This window comes from Manacus candei, unplaced genomic scaffold (genome assembly GCF_025592945.1).
Source record: "Manacus candei isolate 608988 ecotype Guabito, Panama unplaced genomic scaffold, ASM2559294v1 h1tg000076l, whole genome shotgun sequence".
Lineage (NCBI taxonomy): Eukaryota > Metazoa > Chordata > Aves > Passeriformes > Pipridae > Manacus > Manacus candei.
The window spans coordinates 8,645,925-8,669,632 of NW_026138124.1; the positions used below are offsets into that span (position 1 = coordinate 8,645,925).

Sequence of the window (23,708 nt, forward strand, 5' to 3'; positions counted from 1 at the left end):
GTTGCATATCTGAGCGCAATAATTAATTACTTAATTGATTGTCAATAAACTTATTAAAAGTGAAATATAAATACAACACACTATAATGTGTGGTTTACATAATTACATTCTATATTACCTATATAGTATAGCACATTATAATATAGAAGTACAATATAATAATAGAAATACAATGCATTATAATATCTGGCATACATAATTACTTCATATATTATATATATTATATAACCTAACACCTTATAATAATAGAAATGCATTATAATATCTGGCATACATAGTTACTTCATATATTATATATATGAAGTATATATTTTATATATTCATATATTATATAATTCATATATTATATATATGAAGTAACAGAACACATTATAATATAGAAACATGATATAATATCTGGCATACATAATTACATATTATATTGCATATAATATGTAATATAGAAATACAATATAATAACATAAATAAAATACATTATAATATCTAGTATATGTAATTACTTCATATATTGCCTATAATATATAATATAACAATTATATATAGAAATGCAATATAATAATAGAAATACAATGCATTATAATATCAGGTATACATAACTACATATATACTATAGAAATACAATATAATAATATGAATATATATAAAAAAATTAATTAATTAACCTCACCCACCGCCGGGCCTCTAGGGGGCGCTGCGGGCGGGGTAGTGACGTCATATGGGACTGCCCGCGTGACGTCAGAGCGCGCCGCCGCCATGGAGCCGGGTGAGTGCGGGAGCGGGAGCGGGAGGGACGGGGGTCACCGGGGGGCACCGGGCCGGGCGGCGCTGACGGTGTGTCCCGCAGGGCCCTGGGCCGTGGGCGAGCACACGGCGATCCTGCACGGCGGGTTCCTGCTGGCCGCCCGCCTCATCCAGCCGCGGGCGCTGCGGGAGCTGCGCAAGGCCGACTGGCCCCTGGCGGGAGTGCCCATCACCGACGCGCTGCGGGAGATCGGCGAGCGCTGCCCCTCGCCGCGGGAGCACGGCCGCTGGAAGCGGGAGGCGGTGGCCATCGTCTGGGCCAAGGTGCTGCTGCCCGCGCCCCCGGCCGCCTCGCTGGAGTGGGGATGGAGGGACGACGGCTTCTTCTCGGTGGGCGCGATGATCCCCGACGTGAACCACACCGCCCTCTTCGAGCTGGTCAAGGCGCTTGGCGTGCCCCGGGTGTTCGTGGAGCTCCTGCTGGCGCTGCCCCCGGAGGTGTGCCGGGAGCAGCTGGAGCACATGGTGGCATATGTCACCAGCGAGACGTCCCCGTCCGACATCAGGCTGTTCTTGGACGTGTGGTGGGAGGTGATGAAGCACAAGGAAGGGCAGGAGGACGCGACAGTCTCTGCGTTCAGTGCTCTCATGTGCCAGCACGGGGGTGAGTCCTCTCTGGACGATGGTCTGCAGCCCCCAAAGAGGTTCAAGGGTGACCCTGTGAACATCCCCCCAGCTGCCCCCAGGCTGTTCATGGTCCTGGTGGAGGGGTTGAAGCAGATCCACGGGAACATCACCCAGCCCCGCATGCAGTGCTACGCCCTGGCCAATCTGGCCGAGCTGCTCTCCATGTTCACTGAGCTGGAGCCAGCAGGCAGCTCCCTCCCCACCACAGAGTACCTGCACAAGGTCAGTGCCACGGTCAGCCTCTGGACCAGCGACCCTGACAGCCAGTTCCACCACAGCGGGCTGGGAGAGAAGGTGAGGGAAGCAGAGAGAACTATGAGCCTCCTGTCTGTGACCAAACTCTCCCGTGAGGAGCTCTTTGTTGGCTTGGAGTTCCTCTGCAGCTTGTTGCGTGCCTGGGGAGAGGAGCTGCAGGATGCTCTGAGCAGCTCCGAGCAGCTCTGCTATGAGAGCTACCGGCTCCTGGACACTCTGACCACCCTTGGGAAGAACCTGGTTTGCTTCTCGGAGACCAGAGACGTGGGTGAGGATGAGACACGTGTAGTGTTAGAGCTGACACAGGTCACCAAGGACTTTCTCAAGGAGAGCAGTGCCAACCCGAAGAGCAAGGATTTGGCCACCACCAGCCTTGTGTCTTCAGTTGCCATGGCAATCATTGCTCAAAAGCTGGACCGGCATGCAGACATGTGCTCTGTTTTTGCATCTGAAAAGACCTGGGCCTTTTCAAAGGCCTGGGTTGACTGCCTTGTGCAAAATAAAGCTCTCTTCCAGAAACCAGAGCTAGTTTTGAAATTGCTGGAGACACTGGTGAGCTTTGCTACATCCTGTCAAGACAAGGAGGCCCGAGAGCTGCAGGTGCAAGTGACCAAAGCCATCATGGACTGTTACACTGAGCTTTCATTAACTGACAAAAACAAGGTGATCTCGGGTGTCCTGACGTCCTGGGGTGGACCAGGTCTGTCCCTGAACTTGCAGGTTGTCAGGGAAGGGTTCCAAGAGGATCTGAATGTGACTTTCAACCAGATCACAAAGAGTGTGTCCGATGAAGGCCTGACCAGGGCTGTGGCTTCTGTGGCCAGGCTCATGCTGCTGTACCCCGAGGCTACGGTGAAGCAGGTTTGTCATCTTGCTGTGGTCAACCTAGGAGCACACCAGTTCCTCACACAAATCCTCTGCTCCTTCCCAGCACTGAGGTTCCTGGAGACCCAAAAGGATCCAGGCAGGCCACACAACCTGGTGGTGAGGTGTCTGGAGGAGGCAGTATGGGGGAAGCTTTCCACTGTGAGGGAAGAGGAGCAGTTCCTTCAGTTCCTGACCTTTCTCATGCAGCCAGGCTCTGCCACCCCACTTGTGTCACCTGCAGAGGTGACCAAAGCTTTTGTCCTTCCCTATTTGAAGTCAGACTCTCCTCAGATTGAGCTGAGCCTACAGGTCCTCAGTAAGGCTTTGGGAATACAGCCCTGTTCAGAAGAGCACTGGATCAAATCCTGTCACCCATTCCCACTTCTACTGAGCCTCTGCAAGCTACTAGATGGTTACACCAGGTACTGGCATCAGCCTACGGAGCAGCTCTTCCCTTCACTGGAGACCAAAGACCTGATTCTGAATATCCTCTGCCAGCTCTGCGAGGTGGTGGGACCAGAATCTGCCCCCTCCCCGGAGCTGTGGGTCCAGTCCCTGGCCTGGCTCCACAGGAAGGTGGCATCCCTGGACTGGACCGTCGGGCTCAGACTGAAGAAGCTTTATGGAGACCACTTCAAGAACGAGGTCCCGGCGACACTGTTCGAGATCTGCACCCTCCCTGAGGGCGAGTGGACATCCCAGTCTTTGCCAGCCTACGGACCGGGCAGCGGGCTCCTGGCGTGGATGGAGTGCTGCTGCGTGTCCCCAGCGCTCAGGGACACGATGCTGGCGCTTCTCACCGTCAACGTGGACAACCCTGAAGAAGTGAACCTCTTCAGCAAAGGGTTCCTGGTGGCCCTCATTCAGGTGCTCCCCTGGTGCAGCCACAGCGAGTGGAAGAGGCTCATGCACATGGTGGAAAGCCTGCTGCAGAGGCAGGTCCTGCACGTGCCCTACACGCTGGAGTACGTGCAGTACATGCCCCTCCTCAACCTCCGCCCGTTTGCCTGCTACCTCCAGCTCTCCGTGCTCTTCCTGAGGGGCTTCCAGCTCCTCTGCAGCTCCAGCTGCTCCACCTGGCTGCCCCCAGAGGCCTGGCTCCACGTGGTGCAGCTGTACTGCGGCAGCCTGACGGACCTGCTGACCTCCGTCAAGGGCACGGCGGGACCCCCCTCGCAGCCCGCCGGGGACGGGACCTCCCCGCAGGAGGTGTCCTTCGTCTGCATCCAGATGTTCTGCCACCTGCTGCACGTGGCTGCCATGCTGCCGGGCCAGGGCTGCGGGGAGCCCCTGGTGGTGGTGGCACTGGAGATCCTGTCGCAGTACGAGGCGTTCAGCAACGCCGACACGTCCCCCAGCAACACCCTGCGGAGGGCTAATGAGAGGCACTTCCTGGAGGCCATCACGGACAACGTGGGGGACAGGGAGCTGCGCAGCACCCTCCTGCAGAAGCTCAGCAAGCTGGGGGCACACCTGGCCGGGGAGCCGGATTGAGGAGCTGGAGAGGGTGACAGAGGAGAGCACTGACAAGGGACCCCTTACCTGGACGGTGTAAGATCTGTAATAAACCCTATTTTTCACTTTCGTATTTATTTCCTCCCTGCCGTGTTTTCTCCCACCCTGCCTAAGCGGTGGAGGGGCTGTGTAAAGATGGGTAGGAGGAACCACTTCAATTTTCCATGGGAATAACTGTGGACACGAGCTGGCAGTTCTGTGGCTCCAGCCTTGCCTCCTGGCAGTCTGGATTTACAGAGAGCCGGGCAGCCTCCAGCATCAGGGAAATTGTTTCCTTCCAGCTCCTTTGCTCTCTCCTAGTCCTGGGAGGACTGCTGGGTTTGCCAAGTGCTGCCAGAGGCTGGGAAGCAAGTTGGAGGCTGGGAAGCGAGTTGAGTGAGTTCAGGACAGGCAGGAACCTTTAGAAATACACGTGGTTTGCTCCTGCCCGGAGGTGGGGGTGCAGCAGTAACACTGTGTGTAACACCCCCACCCAGAAACAAATGGCACGTGGGAGAGCCAGCCAGTGGTGTGACTCAGAAAGGAAATCTTTATTGGTCTCCAGATAGTAAATAGAGTAGTGTTAGTGCAAACTGAGGTGCCTCATTGGCTGGGGGGTTTTTTTCTGTCCTTACATAAGGCACGTTATTCGCAATGAAAACAGTGAGATACAAACATCTGTAACGAGTTGCAAGCGGTTTATAACATCAGCTGGTCTCGGTGGTTACTGTAACAGCGGCACTTCTGCAACAAGTTGGAAGAGGCCCTTTTTCCTTTTTTTTTTTTTTTTACTCTATCCAGAACAACAGCCATGACTGGGACGAGATACAACACCCAGAAGATCCAGATCTTCCAGAGCTTGGCCGCTGGTTTCAGACAGAATGAAAGGCACAGCGTGGTCACCGGTCTCCCAGGTGTGGGCCTGTGCCAGGACCATGCCAGGGCTGGGCTGGTGCAGTTCCCTGCCCTGGAGCAGGCACGGGAGGCTGTGGGGAGGAGGCAGCTGCCCTGGCTTGTGCTGGTGGCCGCAGGGAAGGTACAGAGCTGCACTGAACCGCTGTGGTCTGATTGCACACACCTGCAGGGCTTGTGAACCCTGTAGTGCAGGGCGAGCCGGGCAGCCTGAACCCATTTTGCTGTGACTGAAGGTGGGAATGGGCTGAACTGGTGAAGGAAAACCAGCTCAGCATCCTGCTCTGGGGTTGCTGGTTCCTTCTTCGCTGCCCCACTTCCGTCCCTGGCAGCCTTGTGGGGAAGTAGGATGGGGCTGGAGGGATGCATCATACAACCGGAGCTTGGGCTGTACCACAGCTGCTGCCGGGGCGTGGTGGTGCCAGCTGGAGGGCAGAGCAAGGCAGGGTGTGCCAGATGGTCTTAAATACCTGCTGAGGGGATATGTGGGGCAGATAAAAGCAGCTGTGGTTAGGGGAGGGGGTGAAAATTGCATCCCTTGCCAACAAAGGGCTCTGCATAGCGTCCTGTGTGTTGGTGAGACGAGGACTTGGCAGGTTCCCATCCCCATCCTGCCCTTCAGCCATGGGCACCCTGCCCTGCCAGTGTTGTTTGTGAGACAGTGCAACCGTTGCCCTGTCCTGGTGTGAGTTTCTTCCCTCCAGCCCTGCTGGGAACACCGGAGCCCCCCAGCCTCAGGGCTGTCAGACAGACATCAGACAGTTGTAATGAAAAGCACCTTTGGGTTAAGTGGAGCTTTAAATGAGCTTGAGCCCAGCAGCAGCAGCAGGAGGTGCACGTGGAAGGTCAGAGGCTGAACAGGGCTGTAGTGTAGAGGTGAAGTCGGTAAAGGTCAGGAACGGCTCTGCAGAACTGTGCTGCAGCTCCAGGCCTGGCTCTGCTCTCGGCTGGAGGCTGAGCTGGAGCTGGAAGAGTGAGCTGGGGCTGCGGCAGGTCTGGCACACAGCTCCCCATCCCCATCCGTTCTGCTGTAAGGGCTGGATGCTGCAGGATCCCCTCCTCTGTCTGCAGGCTCCTCCACACCACCGTGCCGGTGTCTGGTGTCAGCCCTGGAACATGCAGCGGGGGGGTTGTAACAAACCCCTCTCGTGTAACCGTTAGTTCCGTGCCACGGCGTTGAACCCCAGAATGGAATGTTGTGCTTACGATCCAGCTCCCACCCCGGGCTCCCACGGGCGGGTCGACACAAGGCGCTGGAGCGGTGTGGGAGGAAAGCCCTCCTAGCCCAGGCTGGTGCTGCCTGGCACGGCAGTGGAGACGTGAGGCTGCTTCCAGCTGGGACAGCCCCGCGCTATCCCTGCTCCCGCTCTGGTCCCTGCAGTGACGGCGGGAGAGCCAGGGGGGGCTGACCCTGTTCAGCCCCCGGGGGGGCCGACCCCGTTGCAGCCCCCGGCTGGGCTGGCAGGGCCGGCCGTTATCTGCTCCGGTCGGCGGGCGGGCGGCCGTAGAGACGGGCGGCTTTGCGGCAGATGAGCCTGAACCAGTAGATCTGGGGGGCGATGAGGGAGGCGTTGGCGATGTTGCAGTGCAGCGGGATGCGGAAAGGCACCATGTACACGGGCATCCCCACCTGCCGCCCGTAGGCCGCGTACATGAAGGGGAAGAGGAGGATGCGGCAGAGGAAGAAGGTCACCAGGATGAGGATCCCGTTCACCTTGTGCAGGAGCGTGTCCTGCATTTTGAGCTGGGGAAGGAAGGAGGCCAGCATGGGGTGAGCAGCGTTTCTCCTTGGGCACTGACTGTGCTGGGGGCAGGGAGGTGAGCATTCGGGAGGTCTGGAGGAGCGGGAGCAGGAAAGTAGGGTGGGAAAGGATGGAGGAGGGTAGGGGGAAGGGAGATGGGGGCAGAGGGCTGGGGTGGGAGTGAACATGGTGCAGGGGCGGGACAGGCAGGAGAGGGCAGCACCAGGCCGTGGCACAGCCCCCAGTTCTGGGATGCCGTGGGGCGTGCTGCTCACTGGGGGAAAGGAATGGGATGCAGAGGGAGGAAGGCAGCACTGCAAGGGAGATTGGGGTTACAGCTGTGGGGCTGCCTCTCTCTGAGACCTCTGGCCCAGCTGCTGCATGAACAGAGGCTGATGGAGCCTGGGTACAAACTGCTGTGGGGTTCCCAGATCCGAGCCCTGTCCCTCCTCACCTACCTGCATGAGGATTTTGCCCAGGGATACGAAAGGCGTGCTTAGCTCTGCTGTGAAGATGCAGCCCACGAAGAAGTCCCCCAGCTCTCCCCTGAAGTGCTGTAAAAGAAAGGCAGCAGTGAGAACAGGGCCCTCCAGGGAGGTGACTGGGAGCCAACACCCAACATCTCCAGGGGGTCATGGGCTCCTGCAGCAGCCGTGCCCAGCCCTTACCTGGGTGATGGGGGTGAGCACGATGAGGATGAAGAGGTGGTGGGTCACCATCAGCCGCTCCTGCAGGAGGAAGCTCCACACGCTGGCCAGCGAGTGCTTCTTCTCTGCGATTCCCTTTTCCAGGCTCTTGTGCCAGTGGCAGAGGTACATGACATAGATGTCATAAGTCATGTAGGGAACGAGGACCCAGATGTACTCCACGGCCAGCCAGTGCCTAGGGGAGGAGCAGCACACACAGGGGCATTGCAAGGGCTACGAGCACCTCACGATGCTCTGGAAGGAGGAGAAGAGAGTGTTTAGGTCTGAAATGGCAGCAGTGGGTTTTGAAGCTGATGGCAAACTGAAAGGGGGGAAATTTTAACTCCATTTGGCTCAGCAGGTACAGACTGTCCCAGGGAAAAGGTACCTGGTACGACTTGGCGCTGGCCCTGCTTCCCCCTGGGCTGTGCCAGGCACCAAGCTCAGCCTGGCCAAGCACAAACACAGCACTAATGAGGAGCCTGATTAGCCCCACAGCCAAGTAGCTGCTGCACGGGCCAGGGGCACAGCACCCCTCAGGATCCAGCACCAAACTGATGCCTTTCCAGCAGGTGATCTTCCCTAAGCCTTGAGACTGCCAGAGCTGGTGCCTGGTGGGGGAGGAAGGGGAAATTCTGATCCTGGCTCCCTCCTGCCTGCCAAGCCACGTCAGCTGGCTGCCTAACCCGGGGAGGGTTTGGAAAGCTCATGGAGAACTCAGAGTTAACTGGCTATGCCTGGTCTGGAGTTCGGAGAGTGAGGCGCAAAATATCCAATATAAGCAATAAACCCCCAAGAGGCGTTTGTCAGTTGGGAAATAATTGCAGGCAGCTGCCTGTTCCCAAAGCATGTCGGAATCCCAGTTGCACAATCTGGGCAGCAGCAAGCCCTGCTCTGCAGGGACTCCAGCCTCCTTAAAAAGTCCTGAGTTGAAATCACACTGATAAAAAAAAAAAACCCAAAACCACCCCACACTGTTGCTTAAAGAAACGTAGCTTGGGGCTCGAATAAAACTGTTTTTGCTCTCCTGCCATTCCAAGGAAAATTCTGTTGCACGCGTTCCTGCTCCAGATAGAAAGATGTCAGTGATGTAAAGCAGGGAGGGCAAGCGATTGTGTTTGCAAAACTTGCCCAGGGCTTTGGAGGGCAATTACAGCTCAGGCAATATAATGATTGTCTGCCTCTGTAAATAAACTGGCAGTTTTACTGCAACCTTTGTGATGGTTCCTGGCGCGCTGTCTCGCTGTCATTCTCCGAGGCCTTCCCTGCTGAGCACTGGGCTCTATTTCCTCCAGATTCAAAGAAAATCTAGGTCTCTGCCCACAAAGTGTTCGCACAGAGCCACTGGCCTTGAGAACACCCGGGCAAGCAGACAGCTCTGGGGGGAAGGAGGGCTGCTGGTAGCGCCTTCCGTCTCTGTGGCTCTGGGCTTCATCATCTGCCTTATCTATCCAGCAGAAATTTTATTTTAGAGCAAAAAGGTAACTCACAGACTGCCTGGGTTAAGCAGGGCTGAGCAACCTGGATAGATCTCACTATCTAGAGCAAGGCAGGACACTTCACAGCTGTGTATTAAAAACAAGTCTGCAATGACCGACGGGGCAGCCCTTCCTAAAAATCAGTGTGTGACAGTCAAATTCCAGCTCAGCATAATTATATTCTTCCCTCCTACGATCTTCTCTGCTAGTCTGGATAATAGCTCTGTTTTTAAGTCTTCTGACCCAGATTACACTATCACTCTCCTCCTGAGAGCCACTTATTGGCAGTTTATCTCGGAGCATTCAGGACAAGGCAACAGGATTTTCTTTCAGAGCAAACTCCATTCTGATTTTCTCATTTCTGGACTCCTTCAGAATCCCTTTGGCACGGAGAAGACACTGCACCTCTAAAATCAGTTCTCGCTACGTCTGCTTGACTCGGTAGTGATTTCAGCTTCCAGCAAGGAGACTCCCTACTCCTTTAGAACTGATGATGTCTATATTTTTTGCTCACACACAGCCTGTGTTACAGCCCATCCTGTGGAGGAGACTGTGCTGGCAGAGCAGCCCCCTGTCTGAGCACTCGGAACAAGCTGGTGCCGTGGAGGGGGGGTGTACAGCCAGCACATTGCCCAACCCTTCACACAAAGTGGAGGAAAGGGGAGCATGAAACTGGTTTTCCTCTCCCCTTTGTACGTGCAAGCCTTTGGCATAAAACATTCCAGCCCTGCAGCTGGCCGGGCACATCCTCTGCGTGTTCCCCGAGGGACAGTGGGCGCTGGGTTACCTGTCGTACACCACGTTCTTGCAGCTGAGGATAACCGTGATCCCCGACACTGTGGCCATCGTGGCTTGGACCGTTGACACCAGCCTGAAACCGAGAGAGAGGAAACAGGTCACTCCAAACGTGACCCCAGAAGGGCTGAGGCACAGGGCTGGCACCAGGAGAGCTGGGAGCACTTAGACACCCACTCCATGCACACCCCAGGAGTGTGACACACCACAGCGAGGGGTGGCCGTGCCAGCGCTGCCTGCCGGGGACAGGCTTCTTGCCAGAACAGAGAGGGGGTTCTTGCCACGTCTCATCCCTTCCACCCCCCGTTCCCCGTGGGCAGAAGGAGCGATGCACTGGAGCATCCCCGCTCCGACAGCGGGTAGCACAGCGCGGGGGGTACGGCCGGGCAGGGCTGCCCGTGCTCGGGGGGATGCCCACCCTCGGGGGCTGCCTATGCTCGGGGAAAGCCCGTCCTCGTGGAATGCCCACCTTCAGGGGCTGCCCACCCTCGCGGGGCTGCTCCGGCCACCGGCCCCTGCTCCCCTCGCGGGATCTGGGCTCGGGACAGCCGGGGTCCGGCCCCCAGAGCGTCGCGGGCTTGGGCATCCCCGGATGCAGGCTCTCGGTGCTCCTGGCCCGCCCGGATCGCTGCCGGTCCCGCTCCCGGTGGGTACCGGCGGCGTTGTCCCGCCGCGGTGCGGTGTCCCCTCCTGCCGCTGCCACCCGTACCTGCCGCTGAGCAGGATGCGGTCCTTGAGGCTCCATCCTGGGGCGGCCCAGCGCAGCAACCGGATGCAGAGGACGAAGAGCCCCGGGAAGAAGGCGGAGGCGAGGGCCAGCGTCCGCCACATGGGGACGAGCGCGCTGGCTCCCGCCGCCGCTTGTCAACAGCCGGGCGGGCGGCGGGAGGGCCCGGGGCGGCTCGGCTCAGTTCGGCTCGGCTCAGCTCCGCTTGGATCGAATCGGCTCAGCTCAGCTCAGCTTGGATCGGATCGGCTCAGCTCAGCTCGGCTTGAATTGGATCGGATCGGCTCGGCTCGGCTCCGCTCGGCTCGGCTCGGCCCCTCTCAGCCCGGCCAGGCTCGGCTCCGCTGGGCTCGGTCCGGTCCGGCCCCGCCGCCGCCGGGACTCGCCCCGCTCCGCCGGGCGGGAGGCCCCGCCCCCGCAGGCACAAGCCCCGCCCCTCGGCGAGACCACGCCCATATAGGCACCGCCCCTCCACAGGCCCCGCCCCTCAGCGCGGCGGAAGCGGCGCCGCCATGGAGGAGGACGAGCCGGAGCTGGAGGCCGGGCTGGAGGCGGCGCTGGAACTGGCGCCCGCCGTGCAGGCCGCCATCGAGCAGGTGCGCCGGGACGGGTCCCCCCGTGAGGGGGCAGCTGTGGGGCGCGGCCTGGGGCCGCTCGGTGAGGGCCTGGGGCCGGGCGAGTCCCCGCCGCGCTCTCCGGGCCTTCCCCGCTGCTGGGCCCGGGGAGCCCCGGGCAGAGCCCCGTCAGCCCCGGTTGGGCTCGGACCCCCGGGTCCGAGGTGCTCGGGCCTGTGCTGAGCGTGTCCCCCCCACGTCCCCATCGCTGACAGGCGGCTCTGCGGCAGCGCAGGGCTCCGCCGCTGGTTGCAGGCGCGTTCCGTGGTGTGTGAAGCACCTCAGTGCACTCGGATGCCTGTGGCTCAGTGGAGGTCAGGGTAATCTGAATGGCTTGGCTTGATTTGTGGCTGATACACAGGAGGGTGTTTGGGCACTGGAACAGGCTCCCCAGGGCAGTGGTCACCCAGGTGTGTTTGGACAACGCTCTCAGCACATGGTGGGATTGTTGGGGCTGGGCTGGGATCGTTGGGGTGTCCTGTGCAGGGCCAGGAGTTGGACTAGATGATGCTTAGGATATTCTGTGATTCTGTGTTCAGCCCAAGTCCTCCAGGCTTCCCTGAAACCCTTTGTGGCACTTGAAGCCTTTCAAAATCCCATGAGAACCCAGGGTGAAACCATGTCTCTTGTTCTCTGTGAGCCTGCACTGCCTGCAGCCAACCCTTCCATCCTAAAAGCTCTTTGCTGTAGCAGAAGTCTGTGGGCAGCAGCAGCAGCTGTCTCACAAAGTATCACAAAGATAATTTTCATTGTTTTGAATGTTGAGGCTTGTGGCTCACTTCTCATGGCTCTCCCTTAAAGAATTAGGGCAGACCCTGGGAGGTGGCACAGCATCCCAAGTGAGCACCAGGAGGGGGGGAAGGCAGTAGAGCTGTAGGCAGATATTCACATCCTGAGCAAGAGGAGATGTTGAGGATGACACCACCTCCTGCCTTCCATCACCTCCTCACTGGCACTTCTCAACCTAATAACATTGTTGTTCCTTTGAGTGTTCCTTAATCAGCTTTGGGCAAAGCCTGCCCAGCTGTGGTTCAGTGAGCAGAGCTGGCTCAGCTGACCTGCCTGAAGCAGGGTGGGGAGCACAGGCAGGCTGGTGCTCCACCAAACCTGGTGTAGTATTTCTGATTAATGGGTTGTGACAAACTCCTGGGAGTGACAACTCCTTCAGCTGCTCCAGCTGCCTGCAGCACTGATCTCTATCTGCAGTTTGAGTGGAGCTCCTTACCAACCTTTATCTTCCATCTCACCTCTTGTTTCATCTGCTCTTAATACTTGTGGGGGTTTGGGATTTGTGGAGTGTATCTGACAAGGGTGTGATGCTGCAGCTGTGCTCTTACCATGGGCTGACGTCAGAGCATCTTCCTCACTCAGCACAGCCTCATCCTCATGCATGTTTAGCTGCTACCTGCTTCTCCTTGGCCACAGGAGTGACTGGGAAAGCTGCCCAAGAGGGCTGGTTCAGGGACCCATTCCACTAGACCGGGTTGCTCCATGCCCAGTCCAACCTGGCCTTGAACACTTCCAGGGATGGGGCATCCCCAACTTTAGTGTGGTAGGAGGGAAGGGAAAGCACCACATTTTAGTCTGTGGGGACAGAAAGCAAAGCCTGGCAGCCACATTTGTATAATTTGAGTTTCTTCTGAGGAGAGATGGGATCTGTTTGCACCACAGCTGCTCTTTTCCCATGAGTAGGAACAATCATTCAGCAGATTCTTGTTCTCCCCCTCTTCTGTGAAATGTGGCAAACCCAAGTCTCCAGAGAACTTGTACAACCACTTCTTAATTCTTCACGTTTCCTATTACAAGGCTGTGAAAAGCAAATCATCTGTCTGTCACCACCGGGCCTTGCAAAGCCCAGGCAAGAGAAGAGCAGAGCCTCAGTGCTGGAGTTTGTTCCCAGACAACAGCAAAAGCTTCAGGATGGTTTGGGATACAAGATTAATGGCTCGTGTGTCCTGGGAATTCCTTGATGGATTGTGCCAGGGCTGTATGTGGAAGCATGTGTGTAAGTTATCTGTGTTTATCCAGGCTGATAACCACAGGAATTTTGGTAGGTCAGAGACCTGCAGAGCACGTGGCTGCTCTACTCCTGGGCAGAGGCCTGGCCACTTGTTAGAACAATGTGAGATGCAATCAGAAGTGGGTGCTGAAGTAATTAGAAGTGGTAGATAGTGTGTAGAGTTACAGAAATTATCAGTGGTTGTTGATTCTGTTTGTTTTCCTCCCTCTCTTCAGGTGTTTCCCAGCCAAGATCCACTGGACAGAGCAGATTTCAATGCTGTGGAGTATATTAATGCTCTCTTTCCCACTGAGCAAGTAAGTAGTGCTCCAAGTACAGCCCTCTCAGACTCTACTTTCATACTTTTTACTATCAGGTTTTACTTTCACCCTTTACTCTTGGGGTAACCTGATAGTAGATGACCAAAGGTGTGTTTAAACCTGTACCTAAACCTTTTCTTTTAAAGAGTAACACAGCTAATAAGGCTATAACAATAATTGCTTCTTAAATTTGCATCTCACAAGGTTTGCTGTCGTTATGTAGTCTCTTTCCACCCAGAGTGCTTGCTGCAGTAAGGGTCCTGCTTTGATCTTAAAAGTAAATTAGTTTCTGTGTAGCTGTTTCTCCTGCAGTAAATGTCATAATTCACTGCGTGTTAATCATTGCTGAGTTCTCAGGGGTTTCAACCAAATCAGGCAGGTGTTGCCTTTTGCAGGAGAGTCATTCATGTTTGAACCATTGTTTCTTTTGAGATTTAAAGAATGAGGTTACTGTGGGCTCATATCTGCACTTTGTCTTCCCCACATCGGCCCCGGGGGGAGTTCTGGACTAACATATTGCGAAAAAGAGATGTTTCTGCAGCTAAAGATTGTGTTAGGGGTGTGTGGCTCTGCAAGAGGGTCTCTGCCCAGGAAAGGCAAAGGCTCTGTCCCCATCCCCACTGCCCACTGGAGGTCACTGTCACACGGCTTTTGGGAGCAGTTCTGCTGACAAAGGACAAGGCAGAGCTCAGGGATAGGGGCAGGCAGGAGCCTTGGCCTGGCCTGTCTTTTGCTGCTCTTTGTGATGTAGCAGAGATGCAGCTGAGTTGTTGTGTGTCTCAGTTCCTCCACCTGTAAAACAAAGCCATTGCTCTCCTCTTTGTCAAGAGCCACAAGGGGTGCAGTGTTCAGGATCACAGCTGACATATATCTTTGTAAAACATCCACCATTTCACTTCTCTCTGATTTTTTTTTTTCTTCATATTCTAGTCTTTGGCAAACATCGATGAAGTTGTGAACAAAATCAGATTGAAAATAAGGTAAGTATTTCTCTGTTTCATTGTGTCTCTGGTTGTCACTGAGACTTCATAAATGCAGCCTTTGCACTGTAGCTGATAGGAATTAATTTGCTTGAAAGGCATGAGTAGGCTCAGCCTCAAGGCCAATAGTGGTACCTTTATTGTAATTCTTTATATTTCACCTGTATTGTACAATACATGCCCTTCATGTTATTTTAGCTGATGAGTTGCAAAGTGCAGCTTTGAAAAAAAAAAAAAGATGAATCAAAAAGTACCAAATTTTTCAGATTTTAGAACAGTTTGAAGACTGAGAGAACAAACTGCCCAGAAGACTCAACTGCCATGAATTTATGTTTCGTGATGCTAAAATATCAATTGTAAAACTCATGTATTTTTTAATTGGCAGTATTGGTCCTATAAGTACAAAATAGATATAAGAGGGCAGGAAATGCTTAGATTTCCTGTGCAGTCTGACATTACCAACCTGCAGTGTTTTAAACAGCACTTTAATATGTGGAAAGCTGAAATGCAAACAGACAAGGCAGAGCTGACAATATTGCTTAAAGGAGGAGAACTGCAAGAAGCCCTGATTGAATTAAGAAATTGATTTTTATTTTTGCAACAGGAGTTTTTAAATGATATAAGATAATGATGTCCAACAGAGAGAGGAGGGGGCAAAAAGTGAGTTTATCATTGGTAGCATTGGCTTTTTTATTTAAAATTGGTTCTGTAGCTGTCAGGGTTCCCACAGTTGTTTGGGTCAGGCACAGAGAGACTGAGTTTGGCATTCTTGGGTTCTTTTTTCCAGGAGGTTGGATGACAACATTCGAACTGTGGTGAGAGGACAGACCAACGTGGGACAGGATGGCAGGCAGGTATGTGCATCTCACCTCTGGTAATGCCAGGGGTTCTTATCTTGGGATGATGAATTGAGGAATAGCCCTGGCAGGCAGAAACCTTCTCCTGTAGTTAGTGAGATGTTTCTGTGCCTCTTACACTGAACTGCTGCTCTGACCTGCTTTCCCATCACCCTCTGAAGGGAAGGGAATGAAGGATTGATTTAAAGATCAAAAGCAGAACCAGGAAGCCTATGGTCGTGCCACTCTGAAGCTAATGATAAAATGAGCAGCATTAAATAGGTACAAGTACATTTGCTCCTGGGTAGGGATCAATAAAAGGCTATTTGGCCTTTTCACTAAGTTGTTTGCTGAGTATCCTGAGTTGTTGGTCGCTGTGCTGATGACTGGCTGCCACTTCTTCTTGCTTCTCCTCTTCAGCTCTTGGGTTTTTATTGTCTTTTACTTGTGTTTGCCGGGAGTACAGTATTGATCAGCACAGCCATGGCTGCAGGGGTTGTGAGTGCTGAGCTTGGCTTTGCTGATTTTGAGGTATCACCTGGTATGACTGTATTTCATGTGTCTGTCGTGGTTTAGACCAGGAATGTTGAACCTTGAACCGTCAGTCCTACTTCTTTCCTCAGTGACTTTTGAATACCAGATTTAAGACTAGTTTGCTGGGATGGGGTAGTCACTCCCTCACCAGCAAGGCTGGCTGTATTTTCCACCTCTCACTGTCATAGCAATTGGTATCTATTTCTAATCCCACCTTTGCCACAGTCCGTGACCTCGAGTGAATTATTTAACCTATTTATGCTTTTGTATTGCTTTAGAAAAACATGAGAGATGCTCATCTCTCCCAGTAGAAGTAGTTAAGTAGTTTAATCATGGTTGCCTGAGTACTGCTATTAAACTGGGGATGTGCTTGGGATGTGGCATACCTGGGAGTGGTGCTGCCTGTAATTACTGTGCAGGGGCGAGACAAGAAATCAACTGGGGAGGCAATTACAGAAATTGAGGAGGGAGTGGAAACTAGTGCAGTACTTGGAGAGTTTGTGTATGATTGGAAAGCTGGTGCTGTTGTAGCCTTTTGGGCCCATTTGAGGGGATAAAATTGGAGAAGACCACACAAGAGAAGAGCTGTGGGTGAGACTTGCCCCGAGTGCCTCAGGACCTGCAGAAAAGGATGAACGTGGGGAGAGATGAACACAAACAGTGCCATGGGCAGCTGTGCCCCTGGGATGACAGGAGTGTCTCTGTGCTGTGGAGATTGGCAAGGTTTGTTTAGAGCTTTGTCCTATGTCTGTGCTTTCTCACTCTTTAATCCCTTTGAAGTTCTCCAAAGCATGTACAGATGGACCTGGACAGTGTCCTGCTCTGAAGTACCAGGGAGGCAGAGCTGTCTGTGCTGCCCTTTGTTAGTTTGGTTGTGATGGAACAATTAAACTCCTGATTAAGTAAAAACCTTAAAATGTGCATGTGTGTGTCCACGCAGGACGTATTTTAAGTAGCCTAGAGTTGTAGTTAATTGCAAACATTCCTATATTTACCTGTGAATTTTCCCATTTTCCCTCACTTTACTGCTTTGCAAGGTAGAAGCAAACTTAAAGACAGATGCCAGAGCTTGCAGTTGCAGTATTCCTGAATATTCCCTGGGCTGAGGCCAGCAATCTCCCAGGAGTGTTACTATTGTTTTTTACTTCTTGAGATCTTAACAACCACTGGAACCATTCAATTATTTTAAAGTGTTAGTTCTCTGGGAACAAAAATACTTTGAAATGCCGTGAGCTTTTTCTTTCTATGTTTCTAACCCAAACCCACCATTTCATACCTGTACATGCATCTCACATGTGAATTGCTGGAACCAGGCTGTTGGAGTGGCAGGACTTGGGTGGATCTTGAAGGTTAAAGCAGTAAAGGAGCATCAGCAAACTCAGGCCTTGCATGTGAGCTGGTCACAGGGACGTGCAGCAAAGAAGGTGCTGGGGAATGCTTGAATTGCATGTCATTTTGAGATGGAATTTCATATTTGCCTCCCCACAAGGAGAGGAAACCTAGAAGAAACATTTTCTGTTCCTGTCCCCCCTGCACTGTATTCCCCGAGTTGTGTATCCTGTGTGCTGTCTGGGGGAGTGAGGCAGCCCTTTTCACATGACCACCCTGTTGATACCCGATTGTGGGGGTGACAACCTTGTTTTTCAGCTTCAGCTGCCTGTTCCTGTGCTGAAAAGTGCCTTTGTTTTACCAGCATATTCTCAGGGGAATCAAGGCCACTTGGAAATGTTTTCATAGAGCAAGAGGCCCGGCGTCTCCCAGTTGGAGAGGAAGGGTTTTATTTTCCAGTGCATGCTAAGAAATTGTTTTGAAACAACTGAAAACAAGGTGCTGTTAAGGCAAGTCAGTGCTGTGCTTATTTACCTTTTCTGGTAATAGTTTGTAGTTTGGTCTTATGTTAAAATTAGGTTATTTCTTCTACTGATCTTATATTCTTATTAAATTTGTATCCTCAAGACCAGTATTTCCCTGCAAAATTTGATTGACATATACACGTGGATAAATAATGTCATCCTGTGAGCCTCTCCCTTAGGAAGCCCAGGATGAAGATCATTATTGCACTTTATCATAATAACCTCAACTGCAAACCACCCTTGATTAACAAGGAAATGGTTGGCAACCAGCTTTTGCAAGAGGTTTGAAACAAAGCTTAAAACCAGCCACAGCAATAAGTTTAATTCAATCTTTTCCCATTTGTAACTCTTTACCATAAGAGATGTCTGTAGCCTGTAGTGCACAGTACTTGCAGCAGATTGGCTTTTGGAAAAGCCAAAACTTTGTGGAAAATTCCTGTCTTTTGATTTCCCTCCCTTGACACACTGAGACCCAAGAGGAACACTGCAATCCATTGTGTCCTTGAAAGCACGTGCTGTAAATAAAAGTGCATTTAAACTCTTGATTTTGTAGCTGCTTGAATTTCAGTGGGAGCTCAGGATCCTGCGTATTTAATTGTGAGATTGGGCCTGGAAGGTGTTTTGTGAAAGCCCCTTCAGTCACATTCTCTCCTAAAAACCCACGATACAAATGGTAATCAGCGTTTGCAAGCGTTGGCTGACTGTGTTGAGCTAGAGGAGGTGTCCTTGTCCGATGAGTAAATAACAGTTTGAATAAACATCCTTTCAGTCTCTGACTTCCTTCCAAAGGAAACATAAACCTTGGATGCAGTGGCAAAGAAAAAAGATTGTTGTTTAAGTCAAAGCAGTCCAGGAGGGGATTTCCTGCTGAGACCCTGCCCATGCTGATTGCCATCCCTGCTGCCCTTGTAGGTGAGGGAGCACCCTGTGCTTCAGGAAACACTCACCTTGCCTTTCCCATCTCCTGTCAGCAGTAACTGCCCAACGAGGGGTTGGAAATCTTGTGCAGGCGATTGATTTAGCTGCTGCCCAAATTGTGAGGGCCTGGGACCTACCATCAACCCACCCAATCTCTTCTTTTTGGTGATGTGTTAGAGACCAGGGGTCCAGGCATGTTCCTAGAAGACAAGCCGAGGGTGTTAGCCTTTGACAGCCTGTTTTCTTTTTGGAGAAGGGACCATTTACCAACTGAGCCCAGCTAAGAGCTTTCCTTCTCTTGTGGAGGAGCCTTGAAAGCTGCACCTTCCCAGCTGTCCAGGAGAGGGGAGCCCAGCCTTGGTTTTGAGACCAGGATGGCGTTTTGCTGATAATTGATGGCGAGGGAGCGCTGCCAGCAGAGACATGTCTGAATAGTGCTGCATGTTATTCTCCCAGTCAGAGCAATCTAAATCCCAGTCAGACCCATGTGTAGCATGCAGCTATGGAAATGTTCTCTCCATGCTCCTTAAGGAAAAGGAGACCTTGGGGATAGAAAGCTTAGCATCCTAATTGCAGATCCAGCCACTGCGCTCCCTGTGATGGAGTCTCCTGTCCCATCTGTCTGGTAGCATGGCAGGGATAATGTGCCCCACTGTCCACTGTGATGATGGAGCAGGCCTTTGAGGTGAATTGTACTTAGGGGACAGATGTAAGAGTAGCTTTTTATAGTCTATCAGCTTTTAAACTGTTTCCCAAATATGCACGTGTTCGTATAATTTAGTAGTGAGGTGTCTGAAAAAGCAGATTCTGAACCTAAAAATGAAGGCGATCAAATAGATGTGGCCCCAACAGAGTTATTTAAGCAGCTCCCAAGACAGGAATGCTCCCTTCTCCACAAAGCATAATGTTTCCCAGTTCAAAGCATCTGCCTTTTTGAAATTTTGCCCTAGAATTTCCTCCAAATGCAAAAGCCTTAAAATAGTCTGGCTCATTTGGCTTCCCCTTCCTGGTGCGATGTTTCAGTAAAATCTGCAGACAATACCCTGAACCTCAGAAATTATCTCACTAATGATCCTTTTATGGGAGGAAACAACAGCCGTGGGTGGAACATTCCTCTGCAGGGCGTAACAAAATTTTCCTTGGGAGTCCCAGACTTGGACTATTTTGGATGCCTTGGGAGAGGCTGGGAATGCAGGAGCTGCTGCGGTTCAGTTGTAACAGTTTCTGGGGAGCCAGTGGTATCCGATTTTTCCTCTGCAAGGTTTTTCTCAGAGCTGCTGCTGAACTGAGAGTGTGGGCTGACCTTGCTAAGAGCTGCAGTCCAGTTGTGGCATAATTTCCTCTCTGCCCTAGGGTGTAGTATAAAAAGTTCCCATAGATTTTTCTGCCGAGCGTTTAACACGCTCCGTACGGTTTGATGTGTCACTCTTTAGTTGTGTTTATTGCTAAAGCTTCTGCATGGACTGGCTGTAATTTTTTTGACAGTTGCTGACATGCCTTTACTGGTTGTTTGGCTGAAGCTACTGCATCTATCAGGCTTTTGTCCTTGTAGTAAGTAGCCTCTGCCTTTGCTGCTGGTTTAACCCATGACAGTAACTGTGCAACCAGGACAGGGTGCCTGAGTGGGTAATGGTGAGGTAGCTTCATCTGATATCCATTTTGGAAAGAATCAAGAGTTCAAAAGGAGTCCCAAGATCCCAAATGGATTTGTGGCTTTATAGTTTGAATCTAGAAAAAAAAAAGTACTTCTTTGTTATCTCTGGTCCATCTTTGCCTTCCTGCCCCGTGTGCACATTTGCATTAAGTAGATGACTGAAATTGCATCAGTAAGGACTATTTAAAAGGAAAACTTGGTTTATTGCTTAGTGTCTCTGACTGCATTAGAGTCTGGCTCAATAAGTGCTAGAACAAAGTTAAGTGTTAACTAGAAGAGCAAATGGATGTGTCTGGGCTGGGAAAAGCCTTGGATGTTTATCATGGCTGGAGATACTGGCTGATAACTTGGATTGCTTTAGTTGGCTCCTTCTTCATTTTACTCCATGAGAACAGGGATATATTTTCTTTTTCATAGCTCCAGCAGTACAAGAAAAGAGATGGCAGCTGCTGTGGTTAAATAACAGGAATATATCCTTGGTGCCCAGCCTGAACCAGACGGTTCAGTTGGCCATCCCATCCTTTGGTAGCCAGTGCTGTCCTTTCTCCTGGAATGTGAAAATAAACATCTGGGCTCTGCAGCTGTGGGGAGACTCTAACTGCATGCCCTGCCCTGTGTGTGCTGCAGTGCCTGGCAGTGTTTAAGCCTGTGGAAGGAGGAGGATGTGTCTGGCAGAGAAAAATGCCCACAGGTTGTGGATTTGACAAGGTCGTAGATGGAAGTATGCTAAATACTTTTTGGGGTTTTTTATTTTAAATAGAGATCAGGAAACACTTTGCAGAATCAATATAGGGAGGAAGAAAGAGATGAAGATGGACAGTGAGCAGAAGAAGGGAGTGATGCAGGTGCTGCACGTGGCAGAGAGCAGTGGGAGTGTGGTCCCGCCCTGCTCATGGGCTCATCCTGGTTACTGGAGTTCAGAGAGCAGCGTCCTGAGCCGCAGGGCAGCTGGTGGATGGTGTCACTGGAGTCAGCAGCTTGTCCTCCCCAGCTCCATGTGGGCTGAGTTACAGGCAGTGTCAGCCTGGCAGGCAGGGAGGTGATTTTGTGCCCTGTTTGCATGAACATGCTTAATAAGCAGCACTGTTGCTTCAACCGCTCCCCTTCCCTCCACCTGTTTGTGTGGAGGTGGCTTTTCTGACTGCAGGTTGTGTTTCACACTGAACTAAGGTAGTCAGTGCTTGCAGATCTCCTACCACAGGCACTTGTCTGTCTATTTATTTATTTATTTATGCATATGCTGAGTTCCAGCCATCAGATTGCAGTGTTGCTTCCTTGGCCACAGTGCCCAGGTTTGGCTCACGTGGCTGGTGTTGAAGTGTCCCTGCTGCTGAGACAGCATTGACTGTCATAAACTCTTAATAACTAATTAAACCTATGTTTCTAAAATATTTGGGGAGCTCTTTGTGTCACAACCCCTGATGTTGTAAGCACCGTCTTTCAGTTATATTCATTCTCTCCTGCCTGGCTAAGCTTTATCTCCTGGGTTTTTTTATGAATTGGTCATTATTCTGAAATATGAACATATGAAATATGACTAGTGTTAGATTTCAATACATTTTAAGATGGTGAATGGATTGGGATTAAATATTGCATCTTAAGCTGTGTGATTTTATATATTTTATGAAAAGTCATGCCACAGATCCTGTAAGACTCCATCTGAGTGATTAAAGTCCCATAATACTCTTTTGTAACCAATGAATAATAAGCAGGAGTTGAGCTGCCAAAATAAATCAAAAGCGAGTTTCATTCAGAGCCATTTCCCTAGTGAATTGTGACAGTTGGACAATGTCCTTCCCTCCTAGAGACACGATGAGCTTTTCTAGCCTAGAACATGTTCAGTGAACAGGGTTTCAGGTGAATGGCATGCCAGGAAGAAATAGTGCTGTTGATTCTCATTCTGGCATCACTTTTACCATCTGCTGCAAAGCCTGGTTCAAGGCAGCAGCAAGTCTGAGCTTGACCTTGCCTTGTGCTTCAGAGTGGAGGTACCTGTCGCTGTCCTGCAGCCTGGGGCTGGGAACAGGGCCGTGTTTGTGCTGGCAAGAGGCAGGTGTTGGTGCTGGTGGTGTCCAAGGCAGTGCAAGCTGCAGAGTAACCACCAGGCTGTGCACAGCCAGTCCTGTGTGGGTTCGATGCCAACAAAGCGAGAAACCCGGTCTGAAAATAGAAATCCTGACAACAGGCAGGAGACTGTGTCTTAGTGTGGATATTTTTTTTGTTTCCTTTTTTTGACTTTTATTTTGTTGTGTCACATCTTTGGTGTGCATTAATGTTTATTCCAGCTGTGTTGCTTCCGTGCTTACAGCAGGCAAATTGACAGCAGTTCCACTGGGAAATGCCTGCTTGGAGTGTTCCCGGTAGGGTTGTCCATTCCACCCACTTATATCTTCCCTTTAAGGTCTCAACCTGGGCTGGTTTTGGCTGGGGTACAGAGAGAGCCACTGTGAAGAAAATTAACTCTACTCCAGCCCAAACCAGCACACAACCCGAAGATAAGTTCATCTTGCAAAATCTGATGCAACTCGAGTGGTTGCTAAACTTACCGCACGGAAATCAAGCGGGGCTCTGATATTGCAAATACCCCTGACTGCAGTGTGCAAACCCATCAGCAGACAAATCAGCTGGAATCCCTCAGTGATTGACAGACTCCCCAGGTAAATTTAGTGTGCTTTCCTCCTGATCAAACAGAACCAGGCAGCTCCATGATGGAGTGAGGGCGAGCAGAGGTGCGGGTGTGCGTCATTGCCGAGGGCACTCGGTTATCGAGCGCTGGAGCGGAGACCTGGCAGGACCAGGTGTGTCCTGGGCACAGGGAGGTGCAGCAAACAGGGCAATCAGGATGTCAACAGAAGCGGAGAGCAGAGACTCACAGCTTGGCTATTCCAAAATAGATAAGGGAAATAATAAGTGTCTGCACGGGGAGTTATTCCTGAGTGATAATAGTGTTTATTGTGTTGAGTTGGGCGTGGGGGGCTGTGGCCGTTCACCTGCCACGTGATGGAGCTGTAGTAACCCAACATGAAGTCTTGATGAAGCTCTAGTAACCCAACATGAGGTCTTGATGAAGCTGTAGTAACCCAGCATGAGGTCCAAACCTGATGAAGATCTAAAGGCTTTACTAGAGCCTTGTGCAACTCACACAATTAGCACTTAAATGGCCACACCGCTGTAGTGCAAATTAGATGCTTGACTGTAAAACTTGTGTAAAATTACTCACTGGAGCAAGACCACTCAAGCCACTGTCACACCACATCACCAGCTTTCTCATGCTGCAGACACCAGCGTGCAGGAGCTGCACCCACTTGGAGGGGTGTTGGACCAGCCCAGGGGTGTAATTTGGATATTAAGCTGCAAGGTTTTGACCAGCACAACCTGGAAATCACCTCTCTCTTCACCCCCTGTGTCTGTCATTGTTTGTACAACTGTTCAGAATGTGGGGTTTGATTTCTAAGCACGATTTGGGGTTAAGTGAAGGGGCAGTAATAGCAATTTTAAGCTTCATGCAGTGTCGGACATAATCTGCTGATATAAAGTGTTCTGTGCAGCCTGAGTGGTTGGGATTGGAGCTGATGATACAAAACTCTCTTCTTTAGTGACAATTGTAGTGGTTATG

At 51.6% G+C, this 23,708-nt stretch overlaps 3 protein-coding genes across 4 annotated transcripts in view; 2 read left to right on the top strand and 1 right to left on the bottom strand.

The window, feature by feature from the left end:
* Positions 1–427: 427 nt before the first annotated feature.
* Positions 428–4,956, top strand: GEMIN4 (gem nuclear organelle associated protein 4). Its single transcript, XM_051809220.1, has 3 exons — positions 428–763; positions 845–4,101; positions 4,846–4,956. Exons 1-2 carry the CDS (start codon positions 754–756, stop codon positions 4,042–4,044), a joined length of 3,210 nt encoding a protein of 1,069 aa, XP_051665180.1. The 5' UTR covers positions 428–753; the 3' UTR covers positions 4,045–4,101; positions 4,846–4,956.
* Positions 4,950–10,794, bottom strand: TLCD3A (TLC domain containing 3A). The gene is made up of 5 exons (XM_051809223.1): positions 10,367–10,794; positions 9,650–9,733; positions 7,367–7,580; positions 7,157–7,252; positions 4,950–6,700 (listed from the first exon to the last, which is right to left on the bottom strand). Exons 1-5 carry the CDS (start codon positions 10,486–10,488, stop codon positions 6,431–6,433), a joined length of 786 nt encoding a protein of 261 aa, XP_051665183.1. The 5' UTR covers positions 10,489–10,794; the 3' UTR covers positions 4,950–6,430.
* Positions 10,795–10,864: 70 nt separating this feature from the next.
* The window catches only part of VPS53 (VPS53 subunit of GARP complex), a 64,425-nt gene continuing 51,581 nt past the window's right edge, over positions 10,865–23,708 (top strand). For both annotated transcript variants that reach the window (XM_051809918.1, XM_051809919.1), the window contains exons 1-4: positions 10,865–10,980; positions 13,234–13,314; positions 14,248–14,297; positions 15,085–15,151. In XM_051809918.1, coding sequence (XP_051665878.1) covers positions 10,897–10,980; positions 13,234–13,314; positions 14,248–14,297; positions 15,085–15,151 — 282 coding nt within the window. In that variant the 5' untranslated portion in view covers positions 10,865–10,896. The remainder of the gene's footprint in view (positions 10,981–13,233; positions 13,315–14,247; positions 14,298–15,084; positions 15,152–23,708) is intronic.